General features: G+C 39.1%; 1 protein-coding gene across 2 annotated transcripts in view; it reads right to left on the bottom strand.

Annotated features, from left to right (window-relative positions):
- Positions 1-123: 123 nt before the first annotated feature.
- Positions 124-18,591, bottom strand: part of SERPINE2 (serpin family E member 2) — a 42,930-nt gene continuing 24,462 nt past the window's right edge. For both annotated transcript variants that reach the window (XM_060767883.2, XM_060767885.2), the window contains exons 3-9: positions 16,830-17,057; positions 14,710-14,907; positions 8,565-8,763; positions 8,342-8,442; positions 6,753-6,839; positions 6,286-6,369; positions 124-3,859 (exon numbers count right to left, since the gene is read on the bottom strand). In XM_060767883.2, coding sequence (XP_060623866.1) covers positions 3,822-3,859; positions 6,286-6,369; positions 6,753-6,839; positions 8,342-8,442; positions 8,565-8,763; positions 14,710-14,907; positions 16,830-17,057 — 935 coding nt within the window. In that variant the 3' untranslated portion in view covers positions 124-3,821. The remainder of the gene's footprint in view (positions 3,860-6,285; positions 6,370-6,752; positions 6,840-8,341; positions 8,443-8,564; positions 8,764-14,709; positions 14,908-16,829; positions 17,058-18,591) is intronic.

Here is an 18,591-nt window from a genome sequence, read left to right on the forward strand (position 1 = left end):
TAAGCTCAGATGTCCGGAAGTAAACTGTTGATATCTTTAGGCATATTGCCAAACCCTCCTTCTGATACCACTTTCAGTGAAGCAGTGTAAATTAAGTGACAGACAAGAAAATACAAAACAGTGTAAACAGAAATAATGGTTTTATTCAATAGTATATTGGCAATCTGTCCACAAGATGGTGCTGTAACCATTTTTAAAAACTCTGAAATTAAATCTCAAAGCAAGTTAAAACATTCTGATTTCTCATTTTGAAGAAATTTGTTTTCAGTAAAACATTTTACAACTTTTACATGTTTAAATATTATCTAGGAGACATCAAAGCTGACTTCCATAATTCCCAATACATACACAAATGATTTCAGGACATTAGACTGCAGTTCAATGAACGTGATGCTCAGAATCCATAGGAAGCTGCATTAATCACACAGATCCAGCAACAACCCAAATACCAAGATAAGGGGGAAAGGGAGGTGTCACTTCGAATGACCAGTGTTTAAAATCTCTGCATTGATTAGTATAAATCTTCTCCCATGTCTTGCTTGTCATGATTCCTTATTGGAATACTAGAAAAACATAGCTTCAGGTTGAGTTATTTCTAAAACTGACATGAGCGAACATGTGATTTTGCTATCTATTACAGAGCAATCTAAAGGATATCCTTTAAAAACTTAGGTCAGTTAGTTACTTAAAAGCAGAAAAAGTTATCAAACCCATGAACATTATAGGTTTCGTTGAACAAGAATAAGCTAAGGAAAAACAAGCATGAAAAAGTTTGATGGCAGCCTAATGCAATGAATCTAATGTTATTGCGCATGGATTCAGAAATTAGGCTTTAATACTCGTGCATGAATTCACTGGGCAATGTTTTACAAGTCATTCCATGTGCATGTGTCCCACTACATGAATGAGGTTGCATGCTCTTTTCTATTATTTAACCTCTTCAAGGAGATCCAAAACTTTCATTTCTGCTTTTACATGAGTTCTGTGATATCTGAACTCTAAGAATGGTGTTTAAAATATTATTTAAAAATCAAGCCAGAAACAGATTGTAGTTTCAGCCTCTGACTTGCTCCCATTAACTATGGTTTATTACAATAGTTCCCTAGGAATAGGTAACTGTTGTATGCCGCCTCGAGTCCTTTCGGTGAGATGGGGTGGGGTATAAAAATAGTTACTTATTATTGATGTTCTCCAGAAATTCTCAACCCCACTTCCAATAATCTAGCTCTCACGGAACCTGCTGATTTGGGGAATTGTAGTCCACACATTTAGGATGGAGTAGCTGACTTAATCCTGGTTTAAGCAAAGGCTTTTGATGTCATCAACTTGCAGAACGATCCAAGAATCCGACTTTTAGGCTTTAGAACATGTCACAACAACCACCTAGTTTATTCCTGCCTTTTTAGATAAAGGAAAACAAATACGCTAGTGCAGGCATGGGCAAACTTCAGCCTTCTGGGTGTTTTGGACTTCAGCTCCCATAATTCCTAACAGCCTACTGGCTGTTGTCCTCCCAACCCTGCTATACACCTGTGAAACGTGGACTGTCAAGACATCACATTCAACTCCTAGAATGATTCCATCAGCGTTGCCTCTGAAAAATCCTGCAAAACCCTTGGGAAGACAGGCAGACAAAGGTCAGTGTGCTTGAAGAAGCAAATACCACTATAATTGAAGCGATCCTCCTATGCCATCAACTCTGCTGGACTGGCTATGTTGTCCGAATGCCTGATCACCATCTCCCAAAGCAGTTACTATACTCCCAGCTCAAGAACAGGAAATGTAATGTTGGTGGACAGTAAAAGAGATTTAAAGATTGGCTTAAAGCCAACCTTAAAAACTGTGGTGTAGACACCGAGAACTGGGAAGCCTTGACCCTTGAGCACTCTAACTGGAGGTCAGCTGTGACCAGCAGTTCTGCAGAATTCAAAGAGGCACAAATGGAGGGCGAAAGGAAGAAACATGCCAAGAGGAAGACTCATCAAGCCAACCCTGACCGGGACCGCCTTCCACCTGGAAACTGATGTCCTCACTGTGGGAGAACATGCGGATCAAGAATAGGGCTTCACAGCCACCTACGGACCCACCATTAAGCCACTACACTTGGAGGAACATCATCCTCAGGCTGTGAGGGATCGCCTAAGTAAGTAAGTACTGGCTGTTAAGAATTATGGGAGTTGAAGTCCAAAACACCTGGAGGGCCAAAATTTGCTCATTCCTGATCTAGTGCAATGTAAAATAGTAATTCACTGCTATCACTGTTCAGCCACCAGATTCTATCCAATTCTAAAACTCTTTATAGTCAACCAAAATAGGACCACCTACTTCCCAAGTTTCCATTCCTACCACGCAGTCATAATGCAAGTGTCAAGAAATACCTGGTAGCCAAGTGCAACTAATTCTGAAGTTCTCTAACAAATTATCATAAGTTATGTAAAGTCTGTGAAATGTTTGGCTTAATCTCCTTTGAGTAAACCCAGGAGAGAAATGGAAGATCTACGAACTACAAAGGAGAATTAGAAAAGACCATCCGAAGTACAAGCTGGAACATTCCAAAGCAAGTTTAATAGGTACAATCCGTGCTGAAAATAACCTTTGTTGTATTTAAATGTAATTTTTAAAACCTAACAGAGAAAGCTCACTATATTTCTTGAGAATGCATTCTTGCCACAGGAGACAATATGCCTCATCATCACCAATTTAATACTAGAAGCAGCTTGCATTTTACAGTATCAAAGTTTGCATTCATGAAGATGATAGATTAAAATTGCTGGGTCTCAACTAAGAGAGATTTATTTAGCAGATGGAAGGGGATTTCGTTTAGTTAGTGCCACACAAAAATCAACAGAACCAATGGTTTTCTATTTACTCAAAAATAGCTGTATCCAAAAATGTCAACATTATTAATAGTGTGGGTGCTCATAGCTGGGATCTCTATGAAGGAAGTTGCAGGTTTTGATCTTTTTTTTTTTTAATCTTGCAAGGAAAACACATGACTCTAGTAGTAATATTTTAAGTTAGAGGAACACAATCTCCTGGAACACTTTAGAAAAGTAATTGAACAGAGATAATTCTAAAATTGCTGGTCATTCTTTGAAGAAAGTGCAAAACACATACAAGAGCACAGCAATATTCTACCAAATTTTCCACTTGGCAATTGAAAATACCATTCAACTCCCTGAAATACAACTAATAATCTCCCACCGACATCACTTTGACACTATACTGTTTTTTAACTGTTCATAATGCATTTATTTTTTTCCTTTGTACAAAAAATATAAAATTTAAATCCATAGAAAGTGTATACTAGCAATGAAAGTTTACATTACATCAACGAAAAGGAGTTAACCGGGACATTAGTTGTTTAAGTCTCAGCAATGCATGCACAATATAAAATAAACATGGCTAAAGCTTTAAATTTGTTTTTAATGGCAATGCCTCATTAAACTACTCCACTGACAACAGTAGAAGTAGATGGGCATGTACAAAATGGAACCAAAAAATAAAAACAAATCAAAGTTGTCCCTTTAGTTCCAACTCTGGCTAAAGACTTGTCAAATCACAATACAAACTACTCAAACCCAAAAAAATTCAGAGGTTGTTAGCACAATGAACTCATCAGTAGTTTTAAGAATCTTTACATTGTTTTGAAAAAGGCATTCAACTTTTCCACAGAGAACTACTTAAGACTCCTTTTGAAAACCTAGTTCACCAACCACTCAGAAGCTAGTTTGTAGCCAAAGAATAGTGTACAAAAATATTTAACAGAACACGGGCATCCATTTTTAAATTTGTTTCAGAAGGCAATGTTCTTCTGACGTTCAAGGTTTGTTGACTTGTCCCATAAACAAAACTGCACCTGAGGAAGAAAATGTTGATGCAGACATTTATTAATTCACAAATATCCAGTTCTGTAGTATTTTTTTAAAAAAAACCCAACAGATTGATTACATAGTCCAACAAAAATAAATTCTTGGTGTATTGTTTTTTAGACCTGTTCCTGAGGTTATTTGAAGTCCCAATTTAGAAAATTGCATTCAATAGATTGTATCACTTCTAGTTTCTTAGATATGGCTCTTATTATTTTCTATGGGCGAGCAGATAAAAACCGCTATATGGCATATGTTCTGTATCTGATAGGGGAAAACAGATACCCTTTTTGGAACCAGCAGGTCAAATACACCCAGAAACAGGTCCAACATTTGAGGCATGAAAATGTGTGTTGGCCAGTGTTATCTAAGTGATACAATAGATTATTTAAATGATAAAGTTCAAGTAACAGTTTTTAATCAGGCTATCAATTTGTCATCACTAGAGTGGAAATTGTGAACTTCAAATATAAAGACTGAGAGTCCTTCCACCCAGCCCTACATCCCAAAATATCAAGACAGAAAATCTCACATTATCTGAGTTTGGATTCAGATAACCCAGTTCAAAGAGGGTATTGTGGGATTTTCTGCCTTGATATAAGGCTGTGTGGAAGAGCCCTCACTTTTAAGGAAGTCTCATTAAACCAATCCACCAACAATAGTAATAACAGAAAGGCATATAACAAGCCAAACCAAAATAAAATAATAAAATAAAAGTGTCTCTTTAGTTCCAACTCTGGTTGGAATCTCTATGGATTCTATGTGGTTATAATTGATAAAACAAATCAAGCCTAGCACTCTGTTCTTCCAAAGTGATTTGGTAATAATAACTTTATTGTTGTACCCTGCCTCCATTTCCCTGAAGAGACTTGGGGCGGCTTACATATGACACAAAGTGCCTAAAACAATGCATAAAATGAACACACAGTACAATACAAAAATAAAAACAACAGTATATAAAACAACAATCTAAAACTCAGAATAACACTCAATAACCTATGGTGACAACTGCCGTAAAATATGGCCAAACTGTAAACAAGTCAAGGGAATGACATAGTGCAAATTGTAGCTGAGGAGTAAGGGCATGGGATGAAAGTACAGTGCTGTATCATTAATTGCGGACCATTGGGGCTAGACATTCTCAAAGGCTTGTTCAGACATCCCAGTCTTCAAATCCCTCTGGAAGGAGGACAGTGTGGGGTTCCGCCTAAGCTCCTTGGGGTGCTCCAAAGCCAGGGGGCCTCCACCAAGAAGGCCCTCTTCCCTTGTCTTCAAGTGGTGGGACCGCAAGGGCTTCCCTGGCAGATCTTAATGCTCACGCAGGTACATGGGGGAGATGCAGTGACAAAGATAGGCAGGGCCTGAATCGTTTAGGGCTTTCTAGGTAATAACCTGCACTTTTAATTGGGACTGGAAACTTATTGGCAGCCAATGTGTTTACTTTTGGCTTGGTTAATATTTCAATTCACAATTAATACTTTAATCCACTGGTTAGAATATGGTAAGTGATTTTATTAACCATGAGGCATCTTAAAGTATATCCTATTCCTTCTTCCTATATATGTGTGTGCATCTAATGTACAAAGTGTGCTGTTTTCAATATAAATTGTCAGTTTTACTAAGGAGCATTTACCCGTTTTTCACTGAAATAACATCATTAAGTGATTCTACTAAAATCCACCCGATACTTTCTGTACAAATATGTTTATGGCCATACTATCTTTAAATTATTCATTCTTTCCAAGCAGATGTTGTTTTCAACCTCTCTTTGATGTGTCGGGCTGGGGGGGGGGGGGGGGGATGAGATGATTAAAATGCTGTATATGAATTTAGTTAGGATGTTCTAGTATTTCAGTATCATTCTGAGTCATTTTCCAAGGAAGAAAAAGGTGTTTTCCCTAAGCAGTTAGCTTACACTGAGCCTAGAATATCAATTAGAGGAAAAACAGAGCCAAAAAGTGGAGCAAAGAGAAGAGATGTGTGTTTTGACAACTAGCCAGTGCTCCTCTTCAGAATCACATAATGAGCCTTTGATGTCCCTAAGCTACCCATGTCTGCAAACTCATGCCAGAAGTCTTCTCCTTCTTCAGAGCTGGCGCTTCTACCTCCAGATTGCATCATATATGTAGATGAGATAAATGTGCCAATGAAACAGAGGGACTATTAGTTCCTGGCAACATTCCCTGAACGCCGAAATCCTATAAGCTCCCGTTTGCTCTTGCCTCAAAGAGAAGAAATTGCTTATGCATAATATAGCAGCAAGGAATTTTAGAGCCTCATTTTGTAAAAGATGAAAGCGGATTTAAAGTGTATGTTTTCAACTTCAAGTTTATGTCTCCCTAGGAGTGCTGTATGCATTTTGGCAATATAAACAGAATGAAGCCAACATAAAACTAAGTAACATGTAAGTGCTTACCTGTTGGATTGTGTCGTATGAAGAAAACAAATGGCCTGTCTACTACAAACCAAGGTGGTGATGACCTGGCTATTAAAATTGCAGCTTGGAAAAACAAAAACAAAAAAAATAGAAGGATTAGTTTCTCTATAGTTATAAACCAACACCTTCAAAGCTGAGGATTTTAACACATTCACTCTCTTACATATTTACATACATATTTATTCATTTATAGTTTGACTAAGGACATACTGCAGTTCAACAGATCCTGAGCATCTGTGTCCAACCACCAATGCTTCAGACTCACGTTTTGCTCTATTTCTAAGTATATTTGTTAGGCTTTGGGGTACATTTTGAAGCCTGAGGAATGATTCTAAATTGACAATGAAGTTTCTGTACTTAAAAAAAATTATACATAAATACTATATAAAACACTTGGTGATACTTCAGATGCCACTGGTGGTTTGGATCAAACACAGAACACTTACTTGTTGCTGCAGATGCCTTGGTTCCATCTTCACTCACTTCAATTTTTGCTTTTTGTAATATCCGAGATACATGAATGCTTGCTGTTCCTGTTGAGGTTAAACATAATAGACATGTCTACATTACATATATTATGCACACACTCATATGACATTCCTTGGAGAAGTGATCATTATTTTAATTGCAGAAAAGACAAAGCAATTGGATGTAAAATCAGTAATTTTTTTAAAAAAATCACACATGCTGAAAACATTGCCTAAGATAATGGCTGGCACCTCTTTGTAATCAATTTGATTTGCACCAGTCCACCCACCCGTGTGCAGAAACCGATTATTATTTCAGGTTCATTGGTTGTTGGTTCGATGGTTGCTCTTATATTCTGTTATAATGTTGTTGTTTTATTCTGTTTTATGCTTGTTTATGTATTTTAGTGTGTTATATTTTAACTATGTTGATCAGGCTCATCCCCACGTAAGCCGCCCTGAGTCTCTCCGGGGAGATGGAGGCAGGGTACAAAAATAAAGCCATTATTATTATTATTATTATTATTATTATTATTATTATTATTATTATTAGAAACACAACAAGGTAAGTCCACAGCAGACAAGATCAGTCTGCTGGCTGTTGTATTGGATCACACGTCAGACACTTCCCAAGTGTCTAGATCTGCGAATAATGACTGCAGATCTCAGTAAGGTGGCCTTCTGCAGCTGGCAGATGGTAATTTTGTCAGCGCCGATTGTGTTTAAGTGCAGGCCAAAGTCTTTAGGCACTGTACCCAGTGTGCCAATCACCACTGGGACCACATTTACTAGCTTGTACCAGATTCTTTGCAGTTCAATTTTTAAATCATCATATTCTGTCAGCTTTTCCAGTTGTTTCTCTTCAATCCTTCAATTGTGAGGTCAGGAGTATTGTGCTCCAGAACTCTTTGTCTGTTTGAATTCGGAAGTCCTAGAAGAGTTTGATGTGTTCATTTTCTGTAACTTTTTCCGGCTTATGATCCCACCAGTTCTTTGTCGCAGGTAGATAGTATTTGTGGCACAGGTTCCAATGAATCATCTGAGCAACAGTGTTATGCCTCTATTTATTTATTTATTTATTATTTATTTATTTATTTTATTTACTGCGCTTATATACCGCAATTCTCAGCCCTAGGGCGACTCAATTCAAAAGCAGAACCATGTCGGTCTATGCTCCAATTCTGTGGAACTCATTGCCTCCATACATTAGAGCAATGTCGGAGTTGCAACCTTTTGTAAAGGCGCTCAAGACTTGGCTGTTTGGTTGTGCATTTAAGTAAAGTGATCAGATATAATTTGCCAAATAGTCTCTGTTGTATGTTTTTATGTTGAATGTTTTTATACTGTGTAAATGCTATTTTAAATTGTAAGTCGCTCGGAGCACCTTGGTGGAGAACAACTAATTAAGAAATAAAGTGAAGTGAAGTGAAGTGTATCAGTATCCAAAGCATTTTTTACTCTGAGATAAACTGCATAACTTTGGCATCCGTGGCAGAAAGTCACACCATTCCTCAAAATAGTGTAGTTCTCCACTCACATATAAGAGAATAAGCAGATAACTCACTCACTCGTTATTTTTAAAAAGTTTGCTTTTGATTGTTCAAACATATCTCGAATCCCAAGCTCTTGTAGAGGTTCTTTTAGATCTGTTTCTGCTTCCACTGTAAATCTGGTGAGAACAACAGAAAAGGCATTGACTCAGGACTGAAAGTAGTCTGTAACGTGACAGGATGTTTTCTTTCAATAGTAAAATTTTCTTATGTCAGATGAAATAAGATAAAAAGTACATACTTGGGTAAAATGACCTGTACTCTCTTTTGTACCATGGTTGTCATCCAGCTCTGTATAGTTTTCGTGCTAATGTGAGGAATAATGGAAGACAGAGGAGTTGTGCTTTCTGTGGGCAGGGCGATCAGCATACTGATAGTCTCACCATGGTATGGCAACTCAATGATATTATACCATAAGTCATTAGGAGTACTTGTTGTGCCTAAAAAATAGCAGAGAGAAAATGGGAAAAAATGTGAATGGCTCCATAATAAGCAGATCAGATTTCATCACGACTGAGGGTGAGAACTTTGCTATTGCCTAGTTCCCAGTCCATTCAACACCAGAGCTTATTATCATCGTCCTGTCCCCCCAAGAGAATTAGAGATTCACAAGGAAGTCGAAGGCAAACAGGAAGAAGGGCAGACACAAATCATCTTTTCCCCACCGCACTCCTTTTCTCTAGAAAATTGCAAATTCCTTTCAGTTCTCCACTTATTTGTAGTTTATTTATGTAGAGCAGCTGACTCGTCCCTTGCCACTGCCTTCACTTCCTCTTTGATCTCATAGCCATAGGGATTTCTGGCTTTTCCCAAGATGGAACACAAAGCCACATTTGTACTGATATCAAAGAGAATATTATAGGTTCCAGCCAAGTATGTTGCTTCTGCTTCTGCTGCTGCTGCTAATAATAATAATAATAATAATAATAATAATAATAATAATAATAATAATAATGTATAGGCTTCATCTCTGAGCCATGCGACCCACTGGAAGGCAGTTCACTTCATTTGAAAGAGTATTAGAGACAACAATTCCTGCTACCTCTCATATGCTTCCTAATACCTATGAAACCAAGGTAAGAATGAAAAGGAAACAACTGCACACGGAAAAAGGCATGGGGGATTTCCCTTATTCTCTTATGTAATGTTAGACAATCTTAACTTACAAAATCAAATGTTCCCAAATCTGCTATGTGTCATATCAAACATATCATTTTAAAATACCAGTGATATTGACTGTTGGTATGCACCACATATTCAGAGGATGTGTCCATTGTTTACACTGCTTCTTTCCTCCTTTTCTGGAAGCTCTCTTGGGACTTTAAGCAGCAGAGGTGTGTGTGTGTGTGTGTGTGTGTGTGTGTGTGTGTGGGTGAACTGCCTCACTGGCAATGTGACAGGAGGTAATATTGGAGGTACAAAGCTCTCTATGTGTCTTACTGTAGATTTGGAAAGAGAAAGTTCCTTTCATAGATAAGAAAAATTCTTAGTAAATTCTTTTGCTGATTCTTCGGAAACCAGCTGTGTAAATGTAAAGACCAAAGCAGAGTATGTCCCTTTTTTGTGTGTAAAATATATAGCAGTATACCAGAAACGGGTCCCAGAAAGGGACTATTGTACTCCTTTGTCTAGAGTGGAATTAGTGTTAATACTGTAAGGAGATTGTAACTGGCCTGGGGATAATGGCCATGTATTACATGTCCAATGGCATAATCAGATCAGAAAAGGATTCACAGAGGACACCTACTCTTGACTTTGTATTTTAAATGGCTTACAATACTCAGCTAATTTAGATTCTTTTGAAGACGTTGCACGAGAAGCCAACTAAGCTTAGAAAATGTATAATGTTGTCACCTGCCATGAAGGTGACTTTGACATGGCAACCCTATGAATAACAACTTTCTAACTTATCCTTAATAGTCCTACTCAAGTCTTACAGACTCAGGGGCATGGCTTCCTTGACTGGACTGAATTTATTGTAATGCCGTCTTTGTCTTCCTAATGGCTTCCATTTCACCAAACATTATTATAATTTCTAGAGATCCATGTCTTCTCATGATAAGGTCAAAATACAACAATCTCAGTTTAGTTGTAGCATCACTTCACTTGCATGAGAGATTAACACAATGGTTTTATAATTATCACAATCTCTCGTGTCTCCTTACTTTGGGATTAATGACCAATCTCGATAAAATAGTGAAGAGTAGAGAGACATCACACTGTCAACAAAGATCTGCATAGTCAAAGCAATGGTATTCCCTGTGGTAACCTATGGATGTGAGAGCTGGACCATAAGGAAGGCTGACCAAAGAAAGATAGACGCTTTTGAACTGTGGTGTTGGAAGAAAGTTCTGAGAGTGCCTTGGACTGCAAGAAGACCCAACCAGTCCATACTTCAGGAAATAAAGCCCGAATGCTCATTGGAGGGAAGGATATTAAAGGCAAAGATGAAGTATTTTGGACACATAATGAAAAGACAGGAAAGTTTAGGTAAGACAATTATGCTGGGGAAAATGGAAGAAAAAAGGAAGAGGGGCCGACCAAGGGCAAGATGGATGGATGGCATCCTTGAAGTGACTGGCTTGACCTTGAAGAAGCTGGGGGTGGTGACGGCAAACAGGGAGCTCTGGCGTGGGCTGGTTTATGAGGTTTTGAAGTGTTGGAAGCAACTCAATGAATGAACAACACAACAGGCTTTTGTTGTTTTCCATATTTGTCAATGTATTTCAGTTAGAATTAAAGGAGATTCTATCTCTGTGACTTGAAAGCCGCTCTACTGGTATGTCATCTGTTCCTGGTGATTTATTTCTCCTATGGGCTCTGAGTACACTTTCACATCCAACATTTTAGGTTCACCTTCAAATGGTTCTTCCTACAATGAACACAATCCTTTCATCTCTGGCGCCACGAGATGCAGAGAAACCGGGCTGTTTTTAAGAAACTGGGCTGTTTTCTGAATTGTTTTCGTAGTCTTTTCATCTGTACTGGCTATGTAACATGTTCCACTAATGAATGCATAGCATCTCCCCGAGAACTAAAAAGTAAAGGTTTCCCCTTGACATTAAGTCTAGTTGTGTCTGACTCTGGGGGGTGGTGCTCATCTCCATTTCTAAGCCAAAGAGCCCACGTTGTATGCAGATGCCCCCAAGGTCATGTGGCTGGGACGACTGCATGGAGCACTGTTACCTTCCCGCCAAAGTGGTACCTATTGATGTACTCACACTTGCATGTTTTCGAACTGCTAGGTCAGCAAGTTCAGCAGCACAGCAGTTTAACCTGCGGCACCACCGGGGGGGGGGGGGCTCCTCAAGAACTATTTGCAAGTTATTCTGTGCAAAATGCTTTTCAGGGAGTATAGCCTTTCATAGATGCTGTTACTTTAATTTCATTAACAACTGCATCCACTATACTGCAAAGAAGTCGTTAAGACAATACTTTCTTATAATAGCTGGGTGAAGGAAACAACAACCCTTCTGTTATTCAAGACAATGAAAAATAAAGTTATACTGCAGCACAGATTGCAAGATTAGACAGCCAAGATGTCACAGAAGCTACCAAAAGGGGAAAATTCTTACCTTCTAATTGGTAATGCAACTTTTTACTAGTGTCAGCCTTTACTGAAGTATTCTAAAGTTCATCAAAATTCATCTAAAATTATAGAGAAAGCATTGAATTGCTTTCTAAGGCCTGTTTTTCTATAGTCTAGTGATGTTCTGTACAGAATTTTGACAGTTCCTCTTTGGACACAGTCAGATGTCTTGATAAGCCAAGATTCCTACAGAAACCTTTGCTTTCGAGGATAAATCTATGAGCTATTTCTCAGTGCCTAATGCCTTCTGCTCACAGCAGGAGCAGATAAACAAACCAGAGGCTTCCGTCCATGGTTTGTTTAAAATGACATACAAATCTAACAGCTGCCAGTGCTCTAGGGCTCAAACTTTGTTCAACAAGCTAAAGAAAGAAAAAAAAAACACACTATTTGTCCAAAGATTTATTTTTTTTTTGCTAGTGTGTGAGATAAGGGAAGTGAACCAGAGGAAGTGAACCAGAGCATCAGTAGCTATGTCAAGAATGAAAAAGCCAGATGTTACTTGTGATTGTACCGATTGCAAATTGGAAAATGGGAATTTTGAATATGATGAAAAAAGTAGCCTCGTTCAAAATGAGTTCTGGACACATAGAACTGGTATATGATTCTATACAGATTTCACCAGTTTCTTTACTCAACATTCATCAGAAACCAGGAATGAGAAGATAGAATAAGATGCTGATTTAAGACAGAAATCCATGACTATGAGAACAACCAGTTTAGTGGAGGAAGGAAACACTTAAATCACCGCCAAATATTTACCTATGTGTATAGATGTTAAGACTGCTCACACCTTCTTTCCCTTCTCCTCTTTTTGCCCTAAAGTCTAACATACACCTAGCAAACAAAAACTACATTTTCTACGCCAGGAGCAACCTGAGAAATTGCAAGTCACTTCTGGCGTGAGAGAATTGGCAGTCTGCAAGGACATTGTCATGGGTTCATGATTGAATGCATTAGTGACTTATCCTTTGAAATGGTTGAAATCAGTTCAGGTCCATCACTCTGCTCCTCAGAATGTGGGGAACGATGTTACCAAATCACCATCACCCCTGATTTTAGACTCAGGATATACTTTTTTGAACAATAAAAGATCATAAGGCTATTTTCAGATTGTTTTCTGTTTTTCAAGATACCTCTCCTGGGCTAAAATGGAGATGGGAGAGCAAAAGTGTAGTAAAATGACCCCTTAGAGCAGTGGTTCTCAACCTGTGGGTCCCCAGGTGTTTTGGTCTACAACTCCCAGAAACCCTGGCCAGTTTACCAGCTGTTAGCATTTCTGGGAGTTGAAGGTCAAAACATTTGGGGACCCATAGGTTGAGAACCACTGCCTTAGAGGTTCTGGCAAACATTTTTTTCAAAATACATTTTTAAAATCTAGGAGTGTGCTCAGAATAGTTTTAGGGTACTTTTTCCACCTAGCAAGTGCTGCAAAGTCTTTTTTTTTTTTGCACTATCATGATTATTTCTTCTACCACAATCATTGTGCCTCTCCACAAAACAAGGTTTGCATCTCCTCTGTAGATTTCATGCAGTTTGAAACCAACCTAACTATTATTTATTATTATTATTATTAACTTTATTTGTACCCCGCTAGCATCTCCCGAAGGACTCGATGCGGTTTACACAGGCCGAAGCCTCAAAACAACAATACAATAGAGAGCATAACATCACAATAGCAAGCAAATCAGCAATAAACAAAATAGCATAACACCACAATAACTAAGCAAATCAAACAATAAGCAAAATAACAACAATAGCAGTACATCAAGACATTATTAACTACCAAGGCTCAGTGCTATAATAGGAGTTGTAGTTGTAGGACCCCAACCTTCTCTGCCAAAGAGAGCTAGTGCCTCACCAAACTACAATTCCCAGAATTTTATTTATTTATTTATTTTTATTTACAGTATTTATATTCCATCCTTCCCACCTTGAAGGGGACTCAGGGCAGATCACAGAACACATATATGGCAAACATTCAATGCCATTATACACTGCCAAAACAGACAACTGTACATAGAGTTATATATAGGCTTTCCCAAATCGGCATCTTGGAGGCATGTGCTCGGTTCCGGCCATTGGGGGGGGGGGGGGGGAGTATTACTGTCACTCCATCTTCCCTGCCAAAGAGCTTTGTTTGTAAACTTTCTCTTTGATCAAATTGCCAGCATTTTTTTCTGGCATTTCCTTATGGGTGACTTAAATATCTCCCCAGTTTAAAGCGGTACCTATCTACTCACTTTTGCTTTTGAACCACTTGGTAGGCAAAAGCTGGTCTTAAAGCCAGGAGTTCACCCTGACCCAGGCTTCGAACTGCCAACCTTTTGATTGGCAAGTTTTACTGCAGCTGGCACTTAAAACTGCTGTGCTAAAGCCCTCAGAATTCATTGTACTGTGCCATGCTGTTAAAATGTCAAACTGCATTAATTATACAATGCAGATGCACCCTAGTACTCAAAATAGCCATCATGGTAAGTATTATTAACTGATAAAAGGCAGTTTATTGCAGTAAGCACATCTATATTTATAGATATTTATAGGAAATGTCCAAGCAACTACCTGTGGTTTATGTCTAAATGCAGGAGATTTCAAGTCAAATTTGGCTTTAAGACCAAATTCCTTTATATATTATATAATGATATACAGAATTTTGCACAACGAATGATTCAACTCACTAGTTACCGTAACTCTACCATAAAATACATCTGTAATTCAACGTCTTTGCTTGAATTTGACAAGAAATCCTAGGGGGAAAAGTTCAGCACATTTTCAAATTAAACTGTCTTAAACATACCACATCGAAACACTGATAACTGGGCTAGCATAGGTACTTGATAACTCTTTCCATCAGCTGCATTAAACGTTCGCTTTTTTGTGTTTTCTGGCTGAAAGCGTGACTTCCACAATCCCTTAAAATATATTGCATTGACCAGTATCAGCCTGGTCAGAGCACTGTCAATATCGTCTGGAGACAAAACGCTGTCTATCATACCTGGAAAAACAAAAGAAAGGAAAATAAAATATACCTTTACAAAATGTTACATGAAATAAAAGCATTGAAGCAAAAACCAGAGCAGTTAAGAGATGAAGCGGAACTGTGCTGGACTTTGGTTGTTAGAAATCAATGAGAGACCTTAGCAGGAATGTTCACTGCTAACACAAAAACTGGAGAAGAGGAGTTGATGTGCATGCACACACACACTTCATTCTTCCTTCAGTACAAATATCATGAAGAAAAATGATCTCGGATCTCATCCCACATATTCTGAACTCCACTTCCATGCGCTTTGGAAATGGAGTCCCATGGGTACCATCACATGACATAAGGGCACTTCCAGGTTGGACTCGGTTTCCAACACAGCACATGGAAACGGAGCCCAGTATGAGTTTTCAGGTGTTAAGTGCAACCCAACTCCAAATCAGTGAATAATCACATCCACAGAAGTTAATTGGGGGGGAGGGGAGGGGAAATGGAGGACAACAACTCTAATATACTTTGGGTGGAGAATACATTGAAAAGCAGTAATCAAAAATTAGAGAGCAAAATTTGACCTGAATTGAAAAATTACAGCTTAATTTTGCAGTTGCTGGTCAAGATCCTGCATTATCAATGTAAGTAACTATGATGAAGGTGCTCCATCAGGGCACTGGGAAATGATGAATCCAGTGCTTTCCTATTAATGGGATGGGTTATAAGCAAGCAGCAAGAAGACCCTTAATAGTCCTACCAAGACTATTTGTCCCAAGGCACCCCACAATCGAGAGAGTGCTACAGATGTCATTTCCCAGTACCCTGAACTTAAGCACCTCTGAAATGCAACAGTTATGATAGTCTTAGGCTGTAGAGGTATGTTTTTGGAATCCCATTCCGTCATTCGTTAATCGCCAGAAATTACAAGACGTTAAATCCAGTATGTAATTTAACAATTGCCAAATATGCCAGGTCCAAAGCAATCCAAATCTTTTGTGAGTTTTAACATTCAGATTTGATGGAAATTTGAAGTATCAAGTGGAAAGGTGGACCAGAGAGACAATCGCAAGCAGCAAAGGTTCACAGAGAGACAGTGCAAGAAATAAGAAACACTTCTTAATACATCACTGACTGCTTGCAAATATTTGGGGGGGGGGGGGGGGAGACCCCAAAAGCAAACCTTGACACAATTTTACTAAATCACTGTATATAATAAGCTTTCAGCATCTATGGATTTTGGTATCCAGGCAGCAGATGGGGAAAACGTGTGAGCAAACCCCAAACCACTGTATTTATTTATTTATTCACTTATTTATTTACAGTATTTATATTCCACCCTTCTCACCCCACAGGAGACTCTGGCCGGATTACAAAGCACCTATACATGGCAAACATTCAATGCCATTTAGACATAACATATATAGATAGACACAAAGGCAATTTAACATTCCAGCTTTTCCTGTTTCATGAGGGTATGCTAGATTCCAGCCACAAGGGGAGCTGCCACTTCACCATCCACTTGTGACACCAAGTCCTTGATGGAGTACTTTCTCATTCTTATGCATACTGCTAGAAGGTTTTATGGTGTCATAAATTAGTTAAATTAGTCTCCCTGCATAAAGTGGTACCTAGATTTCCTACTTGACAGATGCAACTGTTTTTCGGCTGCATAGGTTGACAACAAGCTAAACTATTAATGGTCGGGAGCTCATTCCAACCCGTGCTGGCTTCGAACTCAGGATCTCTCGGTGAGTGGTGATTTCATGCAGCTGGCTACTAACTAGCTGCACCACAGCCCGGTCCTATATGTGTTATAAAATGAATAAAAACCAATAAACCTGTTCTCCAAGCAAGTTACCACCCACATTTTATCAGTGAGAAAAAGAGGTTAACAGGAAAGAGAAGTAACAAGGGAAGATTGTGAATTGCTCTTCATCACATACCCTTGGTTTTATTTCTGACCCAGTGATTAATAGTATCACAGGCCGAGTCCTGGTCCTCAAAGTCAATGCTCTTGACACTGCACTGAAACACATCATTGTTTCTGGAAACAAAAGGCACTTCCATTTTCAAGCCACTTTTTGCAAAGACTGCATTTGCAATTGTTACAAGATCTTTATTCCTCTTGGCCACTATGGCTTTGTTGATCTTCTTCAGCACTTTGCCAACTCCTAAATGAAAAGACTGAAGTTAGAGTAGGATTAGAAAAACACAATTAAAACTAATGTCTAGCGGTGTTGCCATGCTAGTTCTGTTGCAGCAAAAGCTACAATTATTGGGGTGCCTTGAAAGCATTTGTTATATCATAGTATTTCATGAACAACAAATCCATCTGATGGAATTAAGTATTATCCCAACTAAGGCACTGATTCTATGCACATTTATTCAGGACCAAATCCAATTATTAATCCCAAGTAGAGTAGACCCACTGAATCAATAGGTTTTCCATTTATTTTGTTATGTAAAACGTTTTTCTATCACCTCACAACAGTTCGCAACATAATTTGCAACATATAAAAATACTTAAAATATTGAATATACAAATATAATAATTTAAAATAATGCTTTTTAAAATGGGTTTAAAATTATGGGCCTTTAAAAACATATGGCACCATCATTCCTAGTTTTAAGAACTGAAAGCCATGCAAAGCAATCCAGTCTTAGCTGCCTCCCAGAAACTCAAAAAGGATGCAGTCAGTCTGCATTTCCATTGGAGCCAAATGCTGCTACACAGAATGACCTGCCACTTGTATATACCAACCCAGCTCTGCAGATTGATGGGAAACACAACTGGGCTCTACTGAGGTTTCTGCAACGTGCTCTATGTGGGGTTGCCTTTGAAGATTGTTCAGAAGCTTCAAGTAGTCCAACGGGCGGCAGACAGATGTTTTACCGGAGTGGGATACAGGGAGCATATAACTCCTGTTATGTCAGCTCCACTGGCTGCCAGTCTGCTACTGAGCACAAGTCAAAGAGCTGGCTTTAGCCTATGAAGCACTAAATGATTTCAGCCCAGCTTATCTGTCCGAATGCATCTCCCTCTATGAGCAAGCTAGGAGGTTAAGATCTTCTGGGGAGACCCTGCTCTTGGTCCCACCTCCTTCACAGATGAGGTTGACTGGGATGAGAGACAAGGCCTTCTCAGTAGTGGCCCCTCAATTGTACATCTCCATCCCTGGTTACATTAGATCAGCCCCCTCTCTCCTGACATTCAGAAAAAAACTAAAAATGTGGATGTGGGACCAAGCTTTCGGTAAGTGATTTATCAGTGCAATAAGTGAACAGAATACAGTGTTCCTTTGCTGTTTTGTGGTTCGCTTTACACAGACTTGCTGTTTTACATTTTTTAAATAAATATGAATTTATTGGGGGCTGAGTTGGGGAAAGAGGAGGAGGAGAGGAGGCTGCCACCAAGAACAAGGGAAACATGTCACCGCCTCCTTCCTGCTCTGGCGACTTCTTGGACTGCTGCCGCTGCTGACTTCCACGAGCCCTCCCTTCCTCCGCCTCCTGGCCTGCCTGCGCCACAGGCCATGGTGCCCAGCAAGGAGAACCAGCTGGTCCCCAAAGAGTTGAGTGGGTGGACCCGAGGCCCAAAGGCCCTGGGGCAGAGGGGGCAGGGTCGGGAGAGCGAGGGCTGCCTTTGCTAGGGGGTAAAGAAGGCCTTGGCCAGGCAGGCACACTCTTTACCTTCCTCCCTGCCTG

The sequence above is a fragment of the Anolis sagrei genome, chromosome 3 (assembly GCF_037176765.1).
Source record: "Anolis sagrei isolate rAnoSag1 chromosome 3, rAnoSag1.mat, whole genome shotgun sequence".
Classification (NCBI taxonomy): Eukaryota; Metazoa; Chordata; class Lepidosauria; order Squamata; family Dactyloidae; genus Anolis; species Anolis sagrei.